The 21,561-nt window shown below is 40.8% G+C and overlaps 1 protein-coding gene across 1 annotated transcript; it reads left to right on the plus strand.

Moving 5' to 3' along the window:
- The first annotated feature begins 7,405 nt into the window (after positions 1 to 7,405).
- UBE2U (ubiquitin conjugating enzyme E2 U) lies at positions 7,406 to 20,378 on the plus strand. Its single transcript, XM_053470037.1, has 10 exons — positions 7,406 to 7,627; positions 9,196 to 9,277; positions 10,196 to 10,288; positions 12,375 to 12,472; positions 12,693 to 12,819; positions 14,287 to 14,350; positions 17,486 to 17,568; positions 18,357 to 18,423; positions 18,507 to 18,607; positions 19,897 to 20,378. Exons 1-10 carry the CDS (start codon positions 7,562 to 7,564, stop codon positions 20,079 to 20,081), a joined length of 966 nt encoding a protein of 321 aa, XP_053326012.1. The 5' UTR covers positions 7,406 to 7,561; the 3' UTR covers positions 20,082 to 20,378.
- Positions 20,379 to 21,561: the final 1,183 nt, after the last annotated feature.

The following is a 21,561-nucleotide window of genomic DNA, read 5'->3' on the forward strand; positions in this document are numbered from 1 at the left end:
CGAAGACTGATGTGTGGTCATCGCCTTGACAACTGTTGGTGTTCACACAACTTGGGAAAGACGCATTGAGTGAAATAGTATGTTTTTTAAAAAAAAATATATATATATATGTTCTACCAAAGAGTATGGCGTTTGGGACATATTATATATATATATGGGTTTTTTATCTTTTTTTCACACTAAAATTGAGAGATCATTTCTGATGGAGGTTCTTCAATGGTTAAAGATCCTTTTCCCACAATGGTTTGAGCAGAAAAGGGTAAATTGGTTAATTTCATATTTTAAAGAGGCAATAACACTTAACTATCTCGGGGATAAAATGTGCCTTTTAAGGAGAAAGCTTGATCAGCAAAGAAACCCTCTTTATAGATAATTTACAATAAATAAAACAGATTATTATTAGCCATTTTTTATTATCTATCCGAAGCAAGTAGTTCTTCAGGGATTGTTTGCAGCAATCTAAATAATCATTTACTAGGGTGGAAAATGTTTTATATATATACAGGAACGGGGTTTATATATAAAAAAAAATATTGGTTTGGAAATTACAAAAAAACAAAAATTTGCAAAAAAAAAATAAAAAAAAAGCAACCCGGTGGAAAAGGGAAGAAAAATATTTTATGGGTCTTGAGGACCTTTGAGAGGACGGTGAATCCCCTGGTCTATGGATTTATTATAAAATAACTCAGTGTTATCCATTCCGGTTTAATCTCCGTGTTATAATTCGCTATATACACCCCGCTAAAAATATAGAAACATCGGACATACAACGATCTGTGCTCACTTATCGTACATCACTCCTACTCGGCCAGATAAAATCTATTTTTATGGTTACTATGGTTACGCTGCGCGTTTAAAACCTCAGAATGGATTTTTTTTTTTTAAAAGTGAAGTTTTTCATTATTTTTTATAATCACGTTGCCTTAGAGTCGAGGGTCTTTTAACGATCATTATTAGTTAAGGCTTTTAGGTACGTTGCTGACAAGGTGTGTGTGACCTCGCTGGTGTAAAGGTAACAGATCCAGTATACTGTTTTAGTGATCCTACAGCATACATCCCAAGGGTCCCGATTTTCAAGGGACAGTCCCTATAGCGGGGCTGATGGGCCATGGGAGGAGACCCTCTGATCCCCCCTGACCAGCTGACGTGGCCATTGTATGACGCATCGTATGGCAGTCATTCAGTAAAGGTGTCTCGCTTTGGATACCTGAAATGTTGGGGGGGGGGAGTTCCGCTTATATAAAATATAGAGATATTCTGATATATATAGTATACATGTCATAGGGCTTTACTGAACCAAACTATAACGGGCAGCGGCTGCCATGACTTCTGATTTCTGAATTTCCTGGTCAGCGACCATGATTAGAAGTGCCCTCTGATTGGCTTAAAACAACAAGCCAATCAGCATTGAGATTCCATTCCAAATGTATCAGGCTTTTTCTCTGTCACTCGCTTTCCATGATGTCATAGCGAGATCAGAACATTCGGATCTCTTAACCCACATATTTCACCTTCTGTCTTTGTGCCGCTTTATAGAAACTCTCTGTGTACGACAGATTTACCGGCCCTTTGGGGTGCGAAGGTTATTATTATAGAAGTTTGTACGGGACGCCCCACGCCACCGGGTTCTGCTCACAGACACCGTTATACTTCACTTTATATTCTATATCTCTTTGTTGCTATGCAACTGTATAATAATATACAGCAAGTATCCGCGTGACAATCGTTCTTTCCATTATCATCTATTTATTTGATTTAGTGTAGAGTTTTAGTGAATTTGGGTTACTCCTGGAGATCTAGAGGAAAAAAATGACTTTTATCAGCCGCAGAATGAATACGAAGGGTCTGCGATTTATAAGGGCCTCGGAAGCACATAAGGGGCCTAAAATCGCGCATGCTAATGATTATATATATATATACAATTACCAGCCGGTATATGTATGCGACACGACCACTTTGTGATTTTTTTCTTTTTTTGGGGCCCGAAAAAAAAGTCGATATATATTTATTTTTTACAGATATAGGCCCAAAATCATTAATCCTTTGCCACAGGTGAGATTTTGTGCGTTTCATCCCTGTTTTCATGCCTGTGTGAGCTGTTTTCGAACTTGGTCAATAATGTGTAGACCGGGGTAAGGCAAATCGTGGCATTCTAGAAGGTTCCTTTAATCGGCTGAGGATGATGGGAATGATAACACCCGAAATGCCACATTCATCTTTTCTTGGTGAAAAAAACCCAGAAATATATGAACTGTTTATTTTGAAAACCACTTTAACCTTTTACAACAATATTTTGGAATTCTTCTCACACTGTCAATTGTTGTATGTAAAAATAGTTGTTGTTTTTTTTGTAATTATGGAAAAAAATAATCAAAACAGCTGTTTCTTAAAATGACATTTTTTTGTATTATGAGTTTATTTACAGAATCTTTTTTTTTTTTTTGCACAAAAGCGTTATGTTTTATACGGCAGAACGGAAAATACACATCTGCATTTTATATATCAGCGTGTGGCGTTTTTCTTTCGTCCGTTTAATAATGACTCCTAAACCGAGGAGCGGCGACAAAAGCCGAGGCGTGGTTCTGGGTGTCATTTAATACCGCGTGTCATTGGTGGCCGGCGTATTTAAGCGTGAATTAGATATATATTTGGAAAACTTGTGTTGGACGGACGCGGACGGGAAAAACGGATCTCATTCAAGCCGTTGAAAAGCTGTGGTTTATGGCTTTTTAAAAAAAAAAAAAAGTCTGCTCGCACTGTGGATTTTTCTAACCGCATCACATGGAATCCTCCGTCCGTCGCAGATGTGCTGATCAAAGTTATTTCATATTAGGTGCTGGAGACAGTCAGCGCCGGGAATATCTTTGAATGTTTCGGAGGGTATTCGTTCTTCGCAATCTTTTTTGTTTTTCCCTTTTTTGTTATGAAACAGGACACTTCATTAATAATCCAGCTTTATATTACATTTATATAAAAAAAAATCTGGATTTCAGTAAGGTTTAAAGGAAAATCGCATCAAATGAAGAGTTGGGTGAAGGAAAGAGCCTGATGCTGCGTGCGGTGAGGGTGGGTTGGGGCTGCCAGATAGTGGTGTGTGCGTGGAGTGGGTTGGGGGGGCATAGATACATGGTTACATGGTTACATAGTTACATAGCTGCATGGTTACAGTTACATGGTTACATAGTTACATGGTTACATGGTTACATAGTTACATAAGGTTCAAAAAAGACCATCAAGTTCAACCCTTCCACCCAACCTTCTTATTCTTGATCCAAAAGAAGGCAAAAACACCCTAATTAAGCTACTTCGAATTCTGCCATCAGGGGGGAGAAATCCTTCTTGACTCCAAAAGGCAATCGGATTTCTTTTTGGATTAAGAGAAGAAAAAACAACATGGAGAGATGAGGAGGGACATACAAAAAAACTGAAGAAGGTAAGAAGTAAAGCAGAGGGGGTAAGAAAAGGAAAGAGGAAGAAAGAGAAGCAGGGTAAGGAGAGCAGGAAGAGAAGAGAAGAGAAAAGGGTGAGTGAGAATAGAGAGGGGAGGGAGAAGAGGTGTGAGAAAAGAAAGATGGGGATAGACAAGAAAAGGGAATGAAAGAGACAAGAAAGAGAGGAGAAAAAAAGGAGAGAAAGCAGAGAAAGGGGAAGAGAGAAGAAAAGGGGAAAGAAGAAAGAGTGGGAAGAGGGATAAGAAAATGAGAAAAGTGCAATCATTTTGTGCAGGGCATATATGCTAGTAATAATAATAGTAATAATAAAACTAATAGTAACAATAATAATACAAATAATAATAATAATAGTAATAATAATATTTAATAATACTAATAGTAATAATACAAATAATAATAATAATAGTAATAATATTTAATAATAATAATAGTAATAATAATAATAGTAATAATAATAATAGTAAAAATAATAATAATGTAGGGACCCAAACCCGCGTTCAGTATAATACTCTCTGGCCTCGCGTTCACTCGCAAAACTTGTGACATCAGAGAGCGGGGGAGAGCAGCGCTTCCCTTACACAGATCTTAAAATGAATGGAAAGATTCAAGAAAAACACGATTTGCTTCATTTTTCCACGTGAACCCAGTTAATAAGCGAGCAAGGAGTTTCCTCCTCCACATAATTAAAGCTCTGCGTGCGACCCGCGATGCATGAACAGCATTTTCCATTAAAAAAGGCTTATTAAAGGTCGCCAAATGTAGCGAGAAAACCTGTCTAGTAAACAAACCCCAATACGTGTCTTTTTTCTATTAAATATGATGTCATCACAAAGTACGTGTTCTTAGCGTACAGCATGATGGGGGGGTGTAAGTTAGGTTTACTTTTATATATTTTTTTTAACTAATAATATTTATACTAACCGTGTTGCAAAATATTAAGCGTCAGCCTGCGGTCCGCTCGCCTCTAACCTTCCCGCCGATGAATAGGAACGTTCAGGAAAATCTTGGCTGAAGGCTCCAAACTTTTACCTTTTTGAAGGAAATTTGGATAAGACGCTACGAGGCGTGGGGGGGGGGTCAGGAGGAATACAGACTCGTGTGTTGGGAAAGATTTATCCATATTCATTAAAATCATTTTTTTGGAACCAGAAAAATCGAACGCAGGAAGGACTCGCTTCTCACAGGAAAGTGTCGGCTCGCAGGCCATTCATTCGCAGCGGACCGGGGGGCCGGAGGGATAGAACGCCAGGTTACATGCAACACCTTTTATTTTATTACCTGCTTTGGTTTAAAAAAAAATAAAAAAATATATACATATATATAAAAAATTCAGAAAATCCAGCCAAATACTACAATAGGTGAATGTATGCGCCGGAGAATACCTGCATTTATACGGCGTCCAAAGAGACGCGGCGTGCAGGGGAATGCAGAACCTATAAATTCAATGCAAATATTTGGGAGAAAAATTATATTTTTTATAGCATGTTTCTACCTGCCGGCAGATCGGCCCCATTCGGCCCCCTTCTAGTCTCCCGTTTCTCAGGATCCGTATGCCTATCCCATGCATGTTTAAATCACCTCACTGTATTAGCCTCTACCATTTCTGCTGGGAGGCCGTTCCGCTTATCCACCACCCTCTCAGTACAGTAAATCTTCCTTACATTACACCTGAGCCTCTGACCCTCCAGGCATCAAACTGTAATCATGCCCCCTAACTCCCAACACTCCCAGCCTCCTAAGAAACCAATAAGACTCAGCTGGAACCAAAGGTATCCCGTCGCTCCATTAGTAAAATACATTTATACACTGATATAATGTTACACCGCTGGGGAGGAATAAATTATTGGGAACTGTATCAGTTCTGACAAGCTGTCCGCTTTTAGGCATCACTTCCAATTACTTTCAAGGAGGGAATGTTTGAGCCTCGCATTCCATAATATTTAGAGCATTTCCCGGCCGGGCCTCGTTCCCCATTGGATCATTTCATATTAAACTCCAGTTCTTTATCGCTCCGCCGCGATATCCCTTCCTTTATTCCGTTATTAAAAACAGAGGGGGCTCAGATGGCAAATTCACATCAAACAGCCCCAGATCAACGACGTTAAACGTTTAAAAAAAAAGAAAAGCACCAAAAAAAATAAAAAAGTTATCAAAAGCATCTGGGGCTGGAAGTTAAAAAACGGAATTATCTCCAAATGTGGACAAAATATGATTGGCCGTTCATTTCCGTGAGCCCCTCGCCCATACAACATGGGGTTAATGGCTTGCAGAGACAGAATAAAGCAATTTGATGTCTGCTTCAATCAGGACGGGAGTTGGGAATAGTGATACGGGGTAGCGTGGGTTAAAGGTACATTAAGGGGTTAAATGTTAGCAGATCTACAATATTCTTCTTTCCTCTTAAGGTTTAATTGAATAGAAAAAAAACAGAAACTTTTAAGTAGGTCTTACAGCGTCTATGGCAACAACCTATCATAGCCAGCTTTTGTGTCACATGACGATTCTATGTTCCCCACGTAAATTTTGAATGTGCTCCTTGCCCGGACAACATGGGGTTAAAGGCTTGGATTTCCAGAAAATAAGAAAATAAAGTGATTTGATTTCCCTTTTGTAGGAAGGAGCCCTGGCTGCTCCAATCAGGAGAGGATTTGGGATGGATGGTTGGGGTTAGTTTATTGTGCTTTAGAGATGCCGTCCACTTGGTCTGCTAAAGGGTTAAATGTTAGCAGTCCCATATGTTTGGTTTTTTTACTTTCCTCTGGAGATTTCATGGAATAAAAAAAGCAAAAAAACTAACTTTTAAGAAGGTTTTACATCTTCTATGGTAACAACCGATCGTAGTCAATTCAGCAGAGTCAGTGGAACGGCACCTTTAAAGGGTTAATGTGGAGGCTCCTTACCTGTGACAGCCGGAGAAAGAAAAAAAAATGCAAAAAATTAAAAACTTGTGGAAAACATTTTTTTGTTCCTTAAAAGAAGAATCAATAGAAACCCATTTTTGATTGTAAGCTCTTACGGTCAGGGTCTTGTCTGTATAAACCATGGTACAGCGCCGCAGACTGTGTTGGCGCTATATAAATACAACAGAGTCATAGATAAAGAAAGATATCTTACGTGCCGCCCCGTATCTGCTAAATGATTTAGTATACAGGGAGGGTGCAGCCAGTATGCACAGTGCTGTACCGCACGCTGCAATATACAACATGATGGGGAATAAGCAGAATGTGAGTGGTTGGAAGGCACTTGAAAATGATTTCTAGGGCCTTTAGCAAGGTAAAGGGCCCTCCTGTGCGCCCCCAGTCATGGGATCAGCACCATGCATACCAGCTGCATCTCATTGCTTTTTCACTAAATACCTGCAACGAAAAAATGCGACGCTGCACCTTTAAAAAGACCACGCTAAATAAGTGTTTGGCGGTTTGTCTCTTTAAACTGCTGGTGTATTTCCGTGGCCCCTCCCCATGAGGCTGTCAGTTGCCATAGCAACTGAAACATTGTAACAACAGACACGGCTTGCGAATGGGTACACGCCGGCAGTCTGATACATCGACAATGGCCTCCTGTAACATCGTGCGTTACGCTCAGTAATTACAAACGCGTGCAAACGGTAGGTCATCCGGGGCTGGAGCATCGAGACCGTCCTGCATGTTATACCGGGAGAATGGCAGATAAGTAGAACAGCCTCCCAGCAGAAGTGGTAGAGGGTAATACATTGAGGGTATTAAACATGCATGGGATAGACATCCGGCTCCTGAATCTAAGACGAGACCAACGACTGATTGAGGTTTGAGTCTTTACAGCAGGAGAAACGGGCGACTAGACGGGGGCCGGATGGGGCCGATCTGCTGACAGGTTCTAGGTTTCTCTGCCCACCCACCCTTATTTCAAGTGCATCGGGGCAAACCCCACCTCCTTAACTCGGTCGCTCTCCCTTTCCGGTAGTTGGAGCGCTGCGGGGGTTCCAGACCCAGGAAGTTCTCAGACATCTCAATCATAATCCAGAGGACCTTTTGGACCATACCAACTGGTATATCTGCAGGAAATAAACATTCCCTCGCTTACTTCTCCCAATTCCACCTTTCCAGACAGCGAATGAGGACCTCCGTACCATGCATTCAAGATCCTATTTATTACTGGAGAAGGAATACGAGGAGTTAAAGGAAGGCAGGATCTATGTGAGTATTTAGCGTCGCCCGTCGAGGGTCTTCAATCGTTTGCTTCTTCAGTAATTACATAATTTCCAAGAAAAAAAAACAACGTTTGTGTTCCGATTACTGCAGAATACCGGGAATAAATACACCGCATTCCACCAAATTACACCAATCAGTTTATCGCGGAGTCGGATTATACTCCGCTAATACGGCGGAAAATGGAACAAAAAGGGCTCAGATCGGTTAATACTGAAAAATCTTATTCCCGTTGCATCTTGAACAGTAAATACCGGACTGAAAAACAGGATTCCGTGAAAAAAAAACGTTCTCGGCTTCTTAGAAAGCCGTCGGAGACGTTCCGGAGCTGCTATTAAATGGAGACCATAGATGGAGGGCCCCGTACTCTGAATATTTCATTGTTTTCCCTACATTTTTCCCGTTGCCGGTCTCTCCGTTATCTCCATGACTGAGAAAAGGATAACTTTTCCTGCTATCTGCCTGTCCGGACCTCGCCATAGACCCTGGACCCCGGCTAAAGGCCACTCCAGTCCGGTTTTCACATTGAATCCATTTATTATCGGACTTTGGTCTCATTTAGCTCCTCCCTCGTCTGCCTCTGCTGAAGGCAGCGAGCGTTCGTCAGTACACTTCCTGCACATGCTCACTAGAACTAGCCAATGGGAGATGAACCGAACTTCCACTGAAACCAATAGGAGTAGCAGCAGCCAATCACATGCATGCTCTCTGGACACTGATATTAGGCTAAACTTTAGATTGGTTGATTTCAATGGGAAACGCGGCTCCCACTGCGCTACTGAGCATGTGCAGGAAATGTACTGGCGAATGCTTCCTGGTTTCAGTAGCGACAGCCGGGGGAGGAGTTAATGGAGAAGGAAGTTTAATTTTCTAACTTATGAATAAGTTGATTCTCACACCCTCTCCTTATTTATGATGAAAAGTGACCTTATATAGAAAACAGGTTTTTAACTGACCTCATGGGATTTAAAGTGACAGGTCGTTAAAAGCAATCCTTCATTCTTGTGCTGAAATAAGTTTTATTAATGATGTCATAGTTAACGCTGTGATATCGCTGCATTATAACAATATCTGCTTTATTTCTAACGTGCGATAAGAGCGCTCAGAATACGGCGGCCGGCGCCTGTTATAACTCAGGGATATTTACATCGTAGGCAGGTGGCGGACAAAATTCCTTGACCCCCTCGAGAATATTAACCCTTTAATAGCCCATCACACAGGTCCTATTGCAGCGGCTTACTAATGGCTGCAGCCACGCGGTGGTAATAACTTTCCTTGTGGAGACTGGGACTTGAATCACCTGTATTCAAGCAGGGATTTCAACTGTGAGAAAACCCCCAATCGGGATGCTCAGATATCATTAAATCAGAGGGGAAAATAAAGAAGCCGGCTCCAGACTGTGAGACTCTGAGAATCTGCCCGTTAACCCTGAGACTGGGTTAAAAGCCCTGAGAATCCCGGGGCAAACCCTGATGGAATTGGGGCAGTTGAGTGTACACAGTTTTTGGGGTTTTGTATGTGGAAGGAGTTTGTAACGTGCGGAATTTGTGTTTCAGGGCATCTCTGCCGCTCCAAGAACTGATAATTTGTTAGAATGGATTGCCGAGGTCCACGGTCTGAAGGACTCGCTCTGGGAAGGTGGGTATTAACCAGCGGTGCGCCGACCTGTAAGGGGCTGTCTGTGCCAACACAAACGTGTAAGAGCCGGACCCCCTCCACCTGACGTATCGGCTCATCTTAGTCGGTCAGTTCTAGTTTTGTCAGACCCTTTGAATGGAGGGACTGTAAGAAGCGCTGCGGGAATTGTTGGCGCTATATAAATAAAATATAATTATAATAATACCACCAATAATAATAATAATAATTAATTACTCGCTGCACTTGCTCTGCATTGGCTGATTGACCTCAGTGCTGCCACCTAGTGGTAAAGAAATGCAAACCCACGGAATCCTTTGGTTTTTAAACCTCCCTGACCTTTGCACCTTGGTGTGCATGAAGGGGTATTAAATAATCATTTTATAGAGATATTCACTAAACTCCACATAGTGACTGCATGGCCCATCTTCAATCCAGAGTAGTTAATATACCAAATATACCTCTTTTAGACTTAAATCTTTCTGATCATTTTTTTTTCCTAAATTGGTGTCCCTCTTTTCTAAGACCTCAGAATAATTGGTGTGCAAGAATGTGTCACAATCTTATATAGCAATAAAGAATGCTATGATGAACAAGAGGTCGTGATCTAAGAATAGAGGGTCAGGGGCTTAAATGGAAAGTAAGGAAGATTTACTTTGCTGAGATGGTTGTAGATAAGTGGATCAGCCTCCCAGCAGAAGTGATAGAGGGTAATACAGTGAGGGTATTAAACATGCATGGGATAGACATACGGCTCCTGAATCTAAGACGAGACCAACGACTGATTAAGGTTTGAGTCCTTGCAGCAGGAGAAACGGGCGACTAGACGGGGGCCGAATGGGTCTGAATCTTTGCAATTGAAATTGACTTTAATTTTACAATTTAAAAAAAAAAACTTTTTTTTTTTTTTTATAAATACAGGGGCATTTCTCCAACTCTCCCTAAAATACACGGAGACGTACAACCACGTTCCTCCAGCCGTCAGATTTAATACCATCCCTTTTCATCCAAACGGTAAGATACCGCTCAGAATAGTGTTCCTTTTCTAATTTTCTTTAAAAAAAAATATATAACTATTTAAATAATAATGTTCAGATGATCTGATCTGGTTTGTGTAGCGGCAGTCACATGACTAACGTTAATCTCTATGTGGCAGGTGCCTAAAGTTTAATTATTTCCTTATTTAAAATATATTTTTAAAAAAATATTTATTTTCTTATTTTGCGATTTTATCATTTCATTGTGAACTCTTTTGGATCAGGAGTAGGGAGGTTGGGTGGAAGGGTTGAACTTGATGGACTTGGGTCTTTTTATAACCTTATGTACTATGTAACATTTCGCTTACACGACAAGCTTTTATGCCATGTGATAATTAAGTGTTCCCGACGAAACTGAATGAGCCCAAAGTTTAGTTGATTAAAGATTTTTTTCTGGGAAGGAATTGGTTATTCGGCAGAACTAGAAATTATGTTTCTAATGCGGCATTTAGTTATAAAAGTGTTTGATTCAGCTGAGTAAGTGGAATATTTTCCGCACGGCCTTCACTTCCTGTTGCATTCTCAGTACTAATGAGCACCTGCAAATATTCCCCATCTCTACCATGAAAAAATACAAAAAAAACATTTAAAATGTATACTTTATATATATATATATTCTTTCAGAAAGGAATCTTAGTTGTAACTTCCCTTAAATATTAAAAAATGATATATATTTATTATATATAGTATATATAATATAATATATATATATAATATATATATATTATATATATGTACATATATATATATATATATATATATATATATAATATATAATATTTATATTATATATATAACTATAACGCTGCGTCAAAAAGTACAAAAGTCACTGGCACAGGCACTGAAAGGGTGAAGCCCAAAATGTTATTTCTAGAATAAACATCTATGATATAATTGTCATCTATATGATGTCATAGAATAAGCTACCATGCGGGGTTAAAAGATACCCTCATTCGGGGTGTAATTGGATGCAGATGCAGCATGAGAATATTTTTTGTCGAAATTTAAGAAAACGACCCAAGGACTAAAATTCGTCAGATTTAGATCATTAAAAAAATCCAAAACAAATTAAAAAATAATTTTAAAAGAATTGCACAAATTTTATTGATATTTCTATGTTTCTGTATAATAAGCCTGTTTTGGTCGTCCATCCAGAATGATCTGAACCTTGTCTTCCTTCCAAAGTGCGATGTGATCTCATTCTGTGACACGCTATTAGCTCATCCCTCGGAGGGGAAATCACATATTTCATACTTGATGCTCGTTTGGACGGCGCCGCGTAATTCATCAAAGACAAATCCATGCTCCCTGATATTATTTACAAGCTCCGAATAATATTTAACAATTCCAGCTCCACGGGGCGTCAGCACAGGCGGCAAGGGGCGACACTCCCTATTCTGCCTCCCCTCCACCCCTCGAACACAGCTAATATTTTGCCCCCCCTGGGAAATTTTACGCGAACGCCCATATGCTGTTCGACATTAAAGTATAATCAATTCCTAACGTCCAGGATAGATACAGAGAGCGTCATATAAGAAACTGCTGCAGTCTGTAATTATATGAGCCTAGAGGGTATCCCCTTCTTGTTCTGCACTTACTGATACTTAAAGTTGCAGATTAGGGCTAATTCAACATATAGAGCCTTTACGCAGCACTGGGCTGATGCTTTATGGCAATGCTAATGAAGTCCTTCCTCCATAGACTTTCATTAGTCGGGGAGTCCAACTCATCTCAACGTCCTGGAGGTGGAACCAGTCTCCCATTTAACATTAAACAAAATATCTCCCAAACGGTTATAGATTTGATAACTTTAGTTACTGTCCCTTGAAAATTGTGAGTTTTGGGACATATGCAGAAGAAGAGTTACGATAAACTCTCCACACTTTTTTCCCTTAACCCCTCGGGAATTACCATGAAATAATCCGGCACTCTGCATATAAAGTATGACTATGTATCACTGATCTTGTAAATAGGAATCATCGATCAGAAATCTCCACTTGGGATGCTTTTGTGGGGTTTTATTGCCCTTCTGTGCTAATAACACGACGTGTCTCTGCCCGCAGTGGATCCATCTACTGGAAGACCATGCGTGGACTTTCTCGATAACCCGGAAGAATGGAACCCGCGCTATACGATGAGTAGCGTTTTATTGGCCATCCAGGTTGGTCGCAGCCGCCATCTGTAATCTTCACATAGCTTCACCTACATCATTTAGTAGCTGCTGGCCTTAAAGTGCCGGGGAAGGGTTAAATCCCCGGCCCTGCTGTTCACCCCTGAGTTATCAGCGGCTGGATTCGCAGATGGATTGTGTCCCTTTAATACAGTAAATAGGCCATGTTACCGTCCTTTCATCCGACTTTGGCCACCTTCTCGCACCGCAGGTCCTCCTGTCTAATCCGCAAGCTGAAAACGCGCTGAATCTGGACGCGGCTGACCTGCTGGCCAACAAACCGTCCGCGTACCGAGGGCTGGTCCTGGACTGCGTAAAGAACAGCAGGCGACTTGAAGGTGACTTCCACTTTCATTAACGAGCAGATCGTGGCACTAACGGCACGAAAAGCTTTTGCCGCAATAATGATACAAAATGTGTGCAAACAGATACATTGTATTCATCAAACATGAAACCATAGAATTTGCCGGCGGATCAGACCTATTCGGCCCCCGTCTGGTTTCCCCATTTATTCCTTCTGTAAAGACTCCACCAACAACCACGATGCGGAAGAAATCCCCAAATTCCCTTTTTGTTGCATAAAGTCGATACGTTTATTTAAATGAGCCGATCCGCTGTTGGGCGACATCCCCACGTGGCTACCTGGCAAGGGTGGAATCTCAAGCTTAAGCTCGGAAGTTCTTTGGCTTCGAAATACTTATGAGTGGATTTCTCGCAAAATCCACAAAGAACCAAAGTACGTTTTTGTTCTCCCTCCAGATTAAAGTCAGGGACGCTGCTTTACCCTAAAAATACATGAGCTGGCAGTTTTTGTTCTCAGTGCTGATCGTTCGACTTTCAAGTTTTGTTTGTGTAAAAGATTCCTAAAATCCTCTTTATTCTGATCCCGTGGCGCGTCGGAAGGGGTTTTGGGTCGGAAGATATTATAATAAAATGAGCAGAAACCCAGAAATTCCTATTCCTCTAACCGGTTACAAATGGTTCCAATGCTCAAGGGTGAGCTTAGGGTTAGTGGCGTCTGGGTGCACTCCCCTGAGACAAAAACACACACTAACACGCAAACTCACTCTAACACCATACATTTACACATACTGTACATTCATACATACACACACACATCCCTCCATTCTCACACACCACTAAACCTAGGCTCACTGCTAGCACTCTAACACAGACACTCACACTAACACCAGATACTAACATACACATATTCATACTAACACCATAACATGTTAACATAACAAACATGCCAACATCAAATACTAACACATCCAACCTCACACTGTACACTAACACTCACAAAATATAATTCCATAGCGTATACCCAAGATAACACTGTGTACTCACACACGCTAACACCATACACAGATACGCTTACTCTAACGTATAAACTTACATAAACACACAAACTTTACCATCAGCCACGCAGCTCACACGGCTCTCCATCACGCCATGACTTGTCAGGAGGAAAACAATATTTTGAATGAAGTCACCTGCATTCAAGCAGGGATTTCAGCTGTGATATAGCAGTAACAAAAGCACCAGTCGGAAATGCTCAGAAATCGTTAAATCAGAGGAGAAACGCAAGGCATTGGATTCAGATTTTGTGGCCCTGGTAATCTGCCCATTTACCCCAAGATTGGGGTAAAAACCCTGAGACTTGGGGCAAACCCTTACAATTTCCGATATAAATCTGAGAGGCAGGTAAAGCCAGTACGGCAGGTATGGTTCTGACTTCTGCTTCCTTAGAATTCTAAATTGTTTGAAAAATATTTCCTAAATATTTAGTCTACTTTTTTTTGCAGATGGCGTAATACCAGATTACCCCAAAATCACAACCCCGCCGCCGCCAGCGCCCCCGGCTCAGAGGTAAATCGTGTTCTGGGGGGCGATCACAGTTATTTTTACTTGTGGGGTTATTTGGGAGCAAGAAAGCCGCTGAGTAATTGGGCTGGACCTTCTCCACATACAACATGCAACCAGGTCTGTCATATGTGATGAAACGTGTTACTTATAACACGCAAACCCGTGCTACCCACATATAACATGTCATCTATATTTTATAAATGTCGTGTATTAGATTATTATTGCATTTTATGTATAGAGCGCCTGCAGTGGATGTGGAGCAGTCAGTGGCCTAGAGGGTGCGGAGGACGCAAGGTTTCTTCACGATGCAGGCTGAGGGTATTAGGGGGGGTGTAGATTGTAAACTCCTCTGAATAGGTGGATTTTTAGTGAGTGTTTAAAGTTAGAATAAGTAAGGGAGAGAGTCTGACCGCGCGGGGCGGGGGATTCCAGAGGAGACGTGCAGCGGGGTAACATCCTGGAGACACCGGAGAGACACAAGCTGGGCAGACTGGAAAGGGTGGTTAGGAGCAGAGCCGGCCTTAAGTGTTCTGGCGCCCTGTGCGGACTACTCCTGTGGCGCCCCCCCATCCCAAAAAAGGAAAGGAAAAAAATCTTGTCACAAAACTCGCCTTTCTCACTATCTACCACCTCTGCACCTTCTCACTGTCTTCTCCCCCATCTCACTGCCTGAAAACTTCACAAGCAACCGCTCGGTGCCCCTGCCCGGGACTTAAATCTGTTTTTTTTGTTGTTTTAACTTTATTTAACATCCTCCATGTTAAATAAAGTTAAAAAAAAAACTTTATTTAACATGGAGGATTTTAAAAAAGTAAAAAAAAAAAAAAAACAAACAAAAAAACCCCGATGTTTTAATTTAAGTCCCGGGCAGGTGCCCCTGTTGCCATGGCGCCCTGTGCATCCGCACAGGTCGCACACCCCTAAGGCCGGCCCTGGTTAGGAGAGTATTTGGGGGGGCTAACTATCTTTCTGGAAGGGTCACGGTTAAACCCTGAGGTTCCGTTGGCCCGGGTATCACAACCCATTCCGGTAGCAGTCCGGTTTGCCTCCTCAGCACACGTAGAACGGCACAGAATAAATACGCAGTTATTACACCCGGGACACGCGTGCCCAGCAGACCCCGAATATTATTTCCGAGACCAATGCTGCCCCCTGGTGGCTGTTCGCGTTTATGCAGCCTTATAAATGGATCTTATGTTTGGAATCTTTCTTTTCGTATAACCAAATGCCTCTTCCTGATCGGCTGCCCATTTGAATATTAGATTATTATTATTATTTATGGTGTTCTATAGCGCCATCATATTCCGCAGCGCTGTACAATGGGCAAACAGCACGTAACAAGTAGTATATAGTATAATAATTTGATTTACAGAAACAAAAGGTGAGCAGGGTGAGCTTTTAGAGATCTTTATAAATAGTTTTAGAACCTGTACTCACATCATCATAATAATAATAATAATAATAACAATAATATTATTATTATTACCAATATTTCAAGATCTGTCACTGGCAATTTTTTTAGCACAAAAATATCCATTTATTTAAACAACTGATTGATTGTGCTGGGGATTTGCCGGTGTAATTGCTTTTAAGATATTAATCTTAATAATTTATCTCAGGAAAAACTGAAATCTGTGGCAAAAGGTGGCACAAGTAACATAATCTAATTAATTCCCTGCCCTGAAGTTCTCTTCCTTCTCCTTTCCCAAATCATCAGCAACTTAACAACAATACAGAATTAACGTAATGGGGAGGAATAATCACGCAGATCCCTAGTATATAGTCTATAAACACCAGTATTGGGGTATATTTAGTGTCTAAAACTATGGAATGTTGGATTTGCATTATTCTACCCTTTATTATTCTTAGAAACATCCGTGTTGGAGGATTTGTATTGTTGGGCTTTGTCTCAGTCTGCTTTCGATTAATGTCTATTGATTAATGCGTTTGATTTGTGACGTCTCCACTTATAAAGCTAAAAATAAAATCCAATTTAATTAGAAATAACTCTAGTTTATTTAAAGCCTCGCGGATGAATCATCCTCGCGGGATGTATTTTTAGTTGTTATTTCAGCGCGATCCGAATATAGCAACAATGTGTCCCGGTTTCGCCTCTTCCCGCGCCACACACCGAGAGCCGCTTTCTGTTCATTCTCACCCAAATTCATATCCCAGCCGCTTGAATGGATATTTATCCTGGAGAATACGACATTAGCGCGCTCGCGAAAGTCATTAACCGCAAGTTATTTCTCAAAATCACTCAGCGCCACCAAATTCATCAAGTGGGGGGGGACGCCAAAATAAAAAAGCAAAAGGGGGGAATGTTTTCTTTCCAGCTTGTTAACTTGCCCGGGGATTACGGAAAGTAGAACCTCTAAGCGTCCTGAGCCTTTGGCGCGTTATCACTGAAATCTCACGTCTGGAGCGTGCAGGAGTCTGAAATAAAAAAAAATCAAATGCATATGGAGACTAAAAAGAGAGAGGATTCAGGATAAATCCTCCAAGCAGAGAGGGAGGGGAGGCTGAAACCTAAACGCAAGTTTATTTCATAGAAAAAAAGTAATTTGAAACATTTGGAAATGTATCCACGTGTCAGGGGGAACCATTTTTATGCTTCTCTCCTACACAGGAAGTGCTCTGAAGAGTAGGTGTAACTTTAAATTGCTTCCCCCGCCCTACTATTAATTTTGAATTTCAAATAGTTAATGTTTTAATCTTCCTCCTTTTCAAACTACGCTCATTAAGCATTCATAGAGGGACGGATAACATTCAAAGACATTAGGAAGGGCCCAGGGACCAACCCTCTAACCTACCAGAAGGAAATTTAAAAACTAGAACCGACAGACTTAGGCAAAGCTGAGGACTCGGCTCACAGGCTTACAATCTAATGTAAATACACTGTTAGAAGTGTGAGTCATCATCTCAAGAAATAATGATTTAATCATGGAAAATTGCTCCTCGTTTAGAAATATTGCCAAGAATAGTTCATTGTCACGTGACTCAAAAGCAGACGCTGATTGAAATGCAAAATGCTTTATTTTTGAGATTACATTTTCAGAGGAAAGATCACGATGACAGATTTGGTTTATTTGCTTAGACTGTGGAGTTTCAACTTTATGATTACTGTTTTTTTTACAGAAAGATAAGGCCCGTCTCGTTTGAAGAGTATCACAGAAACTGGGCTGAAATTGCCACTTCAAAAGCGCCTGGAGATTTAAAGAGTGAGTTTTATCTCATTTTGTTCCAATAAACTCCCTTTATCTGCAGACCTGGAGCCGCCGTCGCTGTCAGTCATGTGATATTTTGGGTGACTTTCCCGGCTCAAACACCGCACTGAGCTAATGCTTTATGGCAATGCAAATGAAGTCCGTTCCTCCATAGACTTTCATTAGTCAGAGAGTCCGGCTGGGCGATTAAGACTGAGCCATTCTATTGTTCCCCACAGGCAGTATGATAAGGAGTCGGGGTGTTTAGTAGATCGGGGATCAGATAACAGAGCGAGAATCATACAAACGGCTGATATGCAGCTGCCTGAAAACTTTATATTATGGGGCAAAAACTACAACTGGAAAAAACATATTTTTTATTTGATACTAGTAATAAATCCAATGGTTGGGATTCCCCGTTAAAGAGATGTAATCTCCACTTCTTCTATGTCATAAAGTGCTTAACATACCGTATTTTTACTATGGAAGAGTTTCTATTTCTTGAAGGAACCTAAAGGAAAAGTATCATAAAAATGCATGACATCGCTTTAAATTATTTAAGCCTGTTTTAGGACAAATAAAATTGTCACTCTGTGTAATATTGCAAGCTATTTATTGTTACATTTGTTACAATTGATTCCAATTCCAATATATTTTAGGCTACATAGAAGACTTTAAATGGACGGGTCTAATCGGAGAATAGCTTTGTGCCTTATTACTATACGTGCAGCCATTAATCCCGTTTAAGATCTCTATCAATGTCGCGTAATCCACCGAATTCACACTTTTTATTTTTACGGCAGAAAATAAAGAAGCTTCCTCTGGGGCTTTGTTTAGCGACGCAAAAGACGAGATTAATAGAAATAAAATGTAAGTGTAATACTTTCCCAAAAGGCTCCCAAGATCGCACTCAGGATTTAGTAGAAACATTAAGTGTCTTCTCTCCTTGGCAGTTACAAATCCTTCATCTCCAGGGTCGGTAATAACTCCACGCATTCGAAAGGGATCCCGGCTGAGAGGGATCCGCCGGGCTGCCCAATGTGCAGATTGTCAGGTCGGTGCAGTCAATAAATCGCGATTATTGAATGATGCAATTATAATAATATACAACCTATGCCTGGGGAAAAGTAAAGGAGGAAAGGAGATAAGATCATAAAGTACATACAAAGAGGGCGAAGGCTGGTGCTGTAGTGGCCGAGGCGTCCAGCGCAGTCACATAATAGCGGGTACAGGACCCAGCAGCGCAGCAGATCCCACAGCACTTACAAGCACTGCCATTAGACTGTATCCATGCATGTGATTGGCTGTAGCAGGGTAGGGGATCTGCTGTACGCTGACCGCTCCTGTCATAGAACAGTCAGCTATAAGCGGTGACCCCATGATCACCGTGATTGTGGCGACGTGGGACGTTGTTTTTACTGATGACGTACCCGCTACTTCACTGGTCCTTCTAGGGACATGTATTCATGATGTACCTGGTACATCATTGGTCGCATAAGGGGTTAATCAATATCAGCACTGCTGCCATCAGCTTAGGCTGTTTCCAAACCAATGTATCAGTGGTGAATTCATCATGGGGCAGGTACAGAAGGCGCTCTGAGGAGGGTGCAGCGGAGAGATGCATCCAGTTGTCTCTGTGATTGAGACGCTCAGCTGTATGGTGTTAGAATGTGTGTGAGCGCATGTTAGTTATATGGTGCTAGAGTGAGTGTGTGTAAGGGTATGGTGTTAGTGTGAGTGTGTTGGTGTTAGAGTGAATTTGTGTTAGTTATGGGGGACACCAAAGAGATCCTGCTCCCAGGCACCAGTAACCTTATGCTGATTCCTGGGATGTTATATTATCGAGCCGTAGCATGGGGGACCCCTGGCCAGGCAGTCCAAAGCCTGCAGCGAATGCAGTTGGACCCGGGGTAGCTGCCCATTTGGCTCTGTAACGCCAATACCTGTGTTCTGTTCTAGTATCCTGGTGAAAAGTCCTTGCAACCCTATGGCTTGAGGTGACTGAAAATGTTTTAAAAAATGCTCCTGCTGGAGTTACCAGAAACATAATGTTTTGGCCTGTTTCCATGGTAACATCCATGAGAGCCGTGATAAACGCATTAGCCAATTCTGCACGTTGTGATGTCATAAGCGGTCATGTGACTTAGCGGATGCAAACAACCACAAAAACTCAGCCGCCGGAACCTGATTTTTTACATAGGGAGCAAAGTGCTACATTCTGAGTTTTTTTAGGGCAAATGTTTGAGGACTAAACATAAAAAAATCCTAAAACATTTGCATTTTTAATATTTTCTCTATTAATTATTTGCTTAACTGTACGCTTTGTATTTTTTACACTGACAGAGATTTGTGGCGTACCGCTGATCGCCCACTCATCAAGAAAACACGAAGTGGGCAGAAGCTCAAATTATCAGGGAGAGGAGACGCATCACGAGAGGGGGCGACATGAGGAACCAGGGGAAGAAGAGGTGGATACCCTAGTGACCTGGGCAAACGCGCTTAAAACAGAATTATTAGAAGATTATTAATACAGACAGGACTAGTAAATATAACATTATTAGCAAATGGGTGAAAACTGGGTAAAAGGACCCAAAGTGGAACCATTAAATTCAAATTAACTGGTTTAGTGGCTGAAGTGCACCGGTGGCCAAATATTCGTAATTATCCCGGTCTGATGTCATTTTTAAGTTATGTATAGCGAGGCTCCGCTCAACGCACCCTTACGGACGCCTAGTAATTCACCGCGAGACGGCTGAGCTGCAAACAGTCCATAGAATTCTTTATGTTGCCATAAATGTGCTGTTTATAAAAAATATATTTTACAATAAATTCTGCAAGTATCTGAAAAACATTCATTTGTGGGGAAGTTATTTCTTCTTTTGAAGTGCAAGCACGCAAGACAAATTACATTTATGCCTGAAGAAGAAACCTAACACCCTAAAGGGTAACAACTACCGGTTAGCAATGAGCACCAAGCAGATTTATGTTACTTGAAGCAGAAGGACAGGAAACTCCCATAAAGTTTTGCAGGGCGTTCCGGCTCGCCGTGTGATTTACCTGCAGGTTACTTCAGTTAATGTCGCCGGTCGCAAAAACTAGCTTCATGTATAGCTGAGAATGACGGGTAGATGAATACTCGAGTGAAACACAGAAATAAATAATAAAGTTAGTATTTATGAGACATTTTGTATAAATATTTCCCACACAAACTATATAAAGGTATGGGGGGGGGGGTTCCCTTTAACTTTGACCGTCTCCCGTATAAAAGGCGAGTAGCTGTAAGGGTGCACTGTATGCGAATCGCCACTAGGTGGAGCCATTATTCTAGACCAGAAGTTCTCTAAAAAAAAAAATAAAAGTTTCGGAAAAAAAAACAGACCATGTGACTCATGGAGAGTATTTCAGCTAACAGCAGACACTTCTGACACTGAAAGGGTTAAGGGGTAGACATGAGCCAGACTTGCTGTTTTAATATCCTTTTGGGGCAACAGGTTCCATCCTACAGGCTGAATGTCAGTTTATTGCTTAGTAACCATGGGGTTAACATCTGCTTTTAATACTTCTAATGTTTTCTTTGTTACTTATGTAAAGAATATAAACCTCCCCAGTATTTATTGAGCCTCATTTCAAACCCTGGTTTCATATCAGGTATTTTTAACCAAGATAAATCTTAGAACTGGTGCAAGACTCGGAAAAGTTAAACATGTTCGTTAAGTACAGCTATATTATAATATAATAATAATAATAATAATAATAATAATAATAATCTTGAGTAGGTTAAACAAAAAACACAAGAATTATTTGTTGTTGATTATTGAAAACAACTGTTTTTACCTATATAATCATATAATATATCACACAGCAGACCCCGGTCTAAATACAAGCATTTTGCTACTGCATAAATTGTTGGTGATATATAAATAAAATTATAATATTAATAATAATAATGATAATAAATAGAACAGATTTTTAATGCAAAATAAGAGTTTTATATTTTGTTTACCTATT

The sequence above is a fragment of the Spea bombifrons genome, chromosome 6 (assembly GCF_027358695.1).
Source record: "Spea bombifrons isolate aSpeBom1 chromosome 6, aSpeBom1.2.pri, whole genome shotgun sequence".
Lineage (NCBI taxonomy): Eukaryota > Metazoa > Chordata > Amphibia > Anura > Pelobatidae > Spea > Spea bombifrons.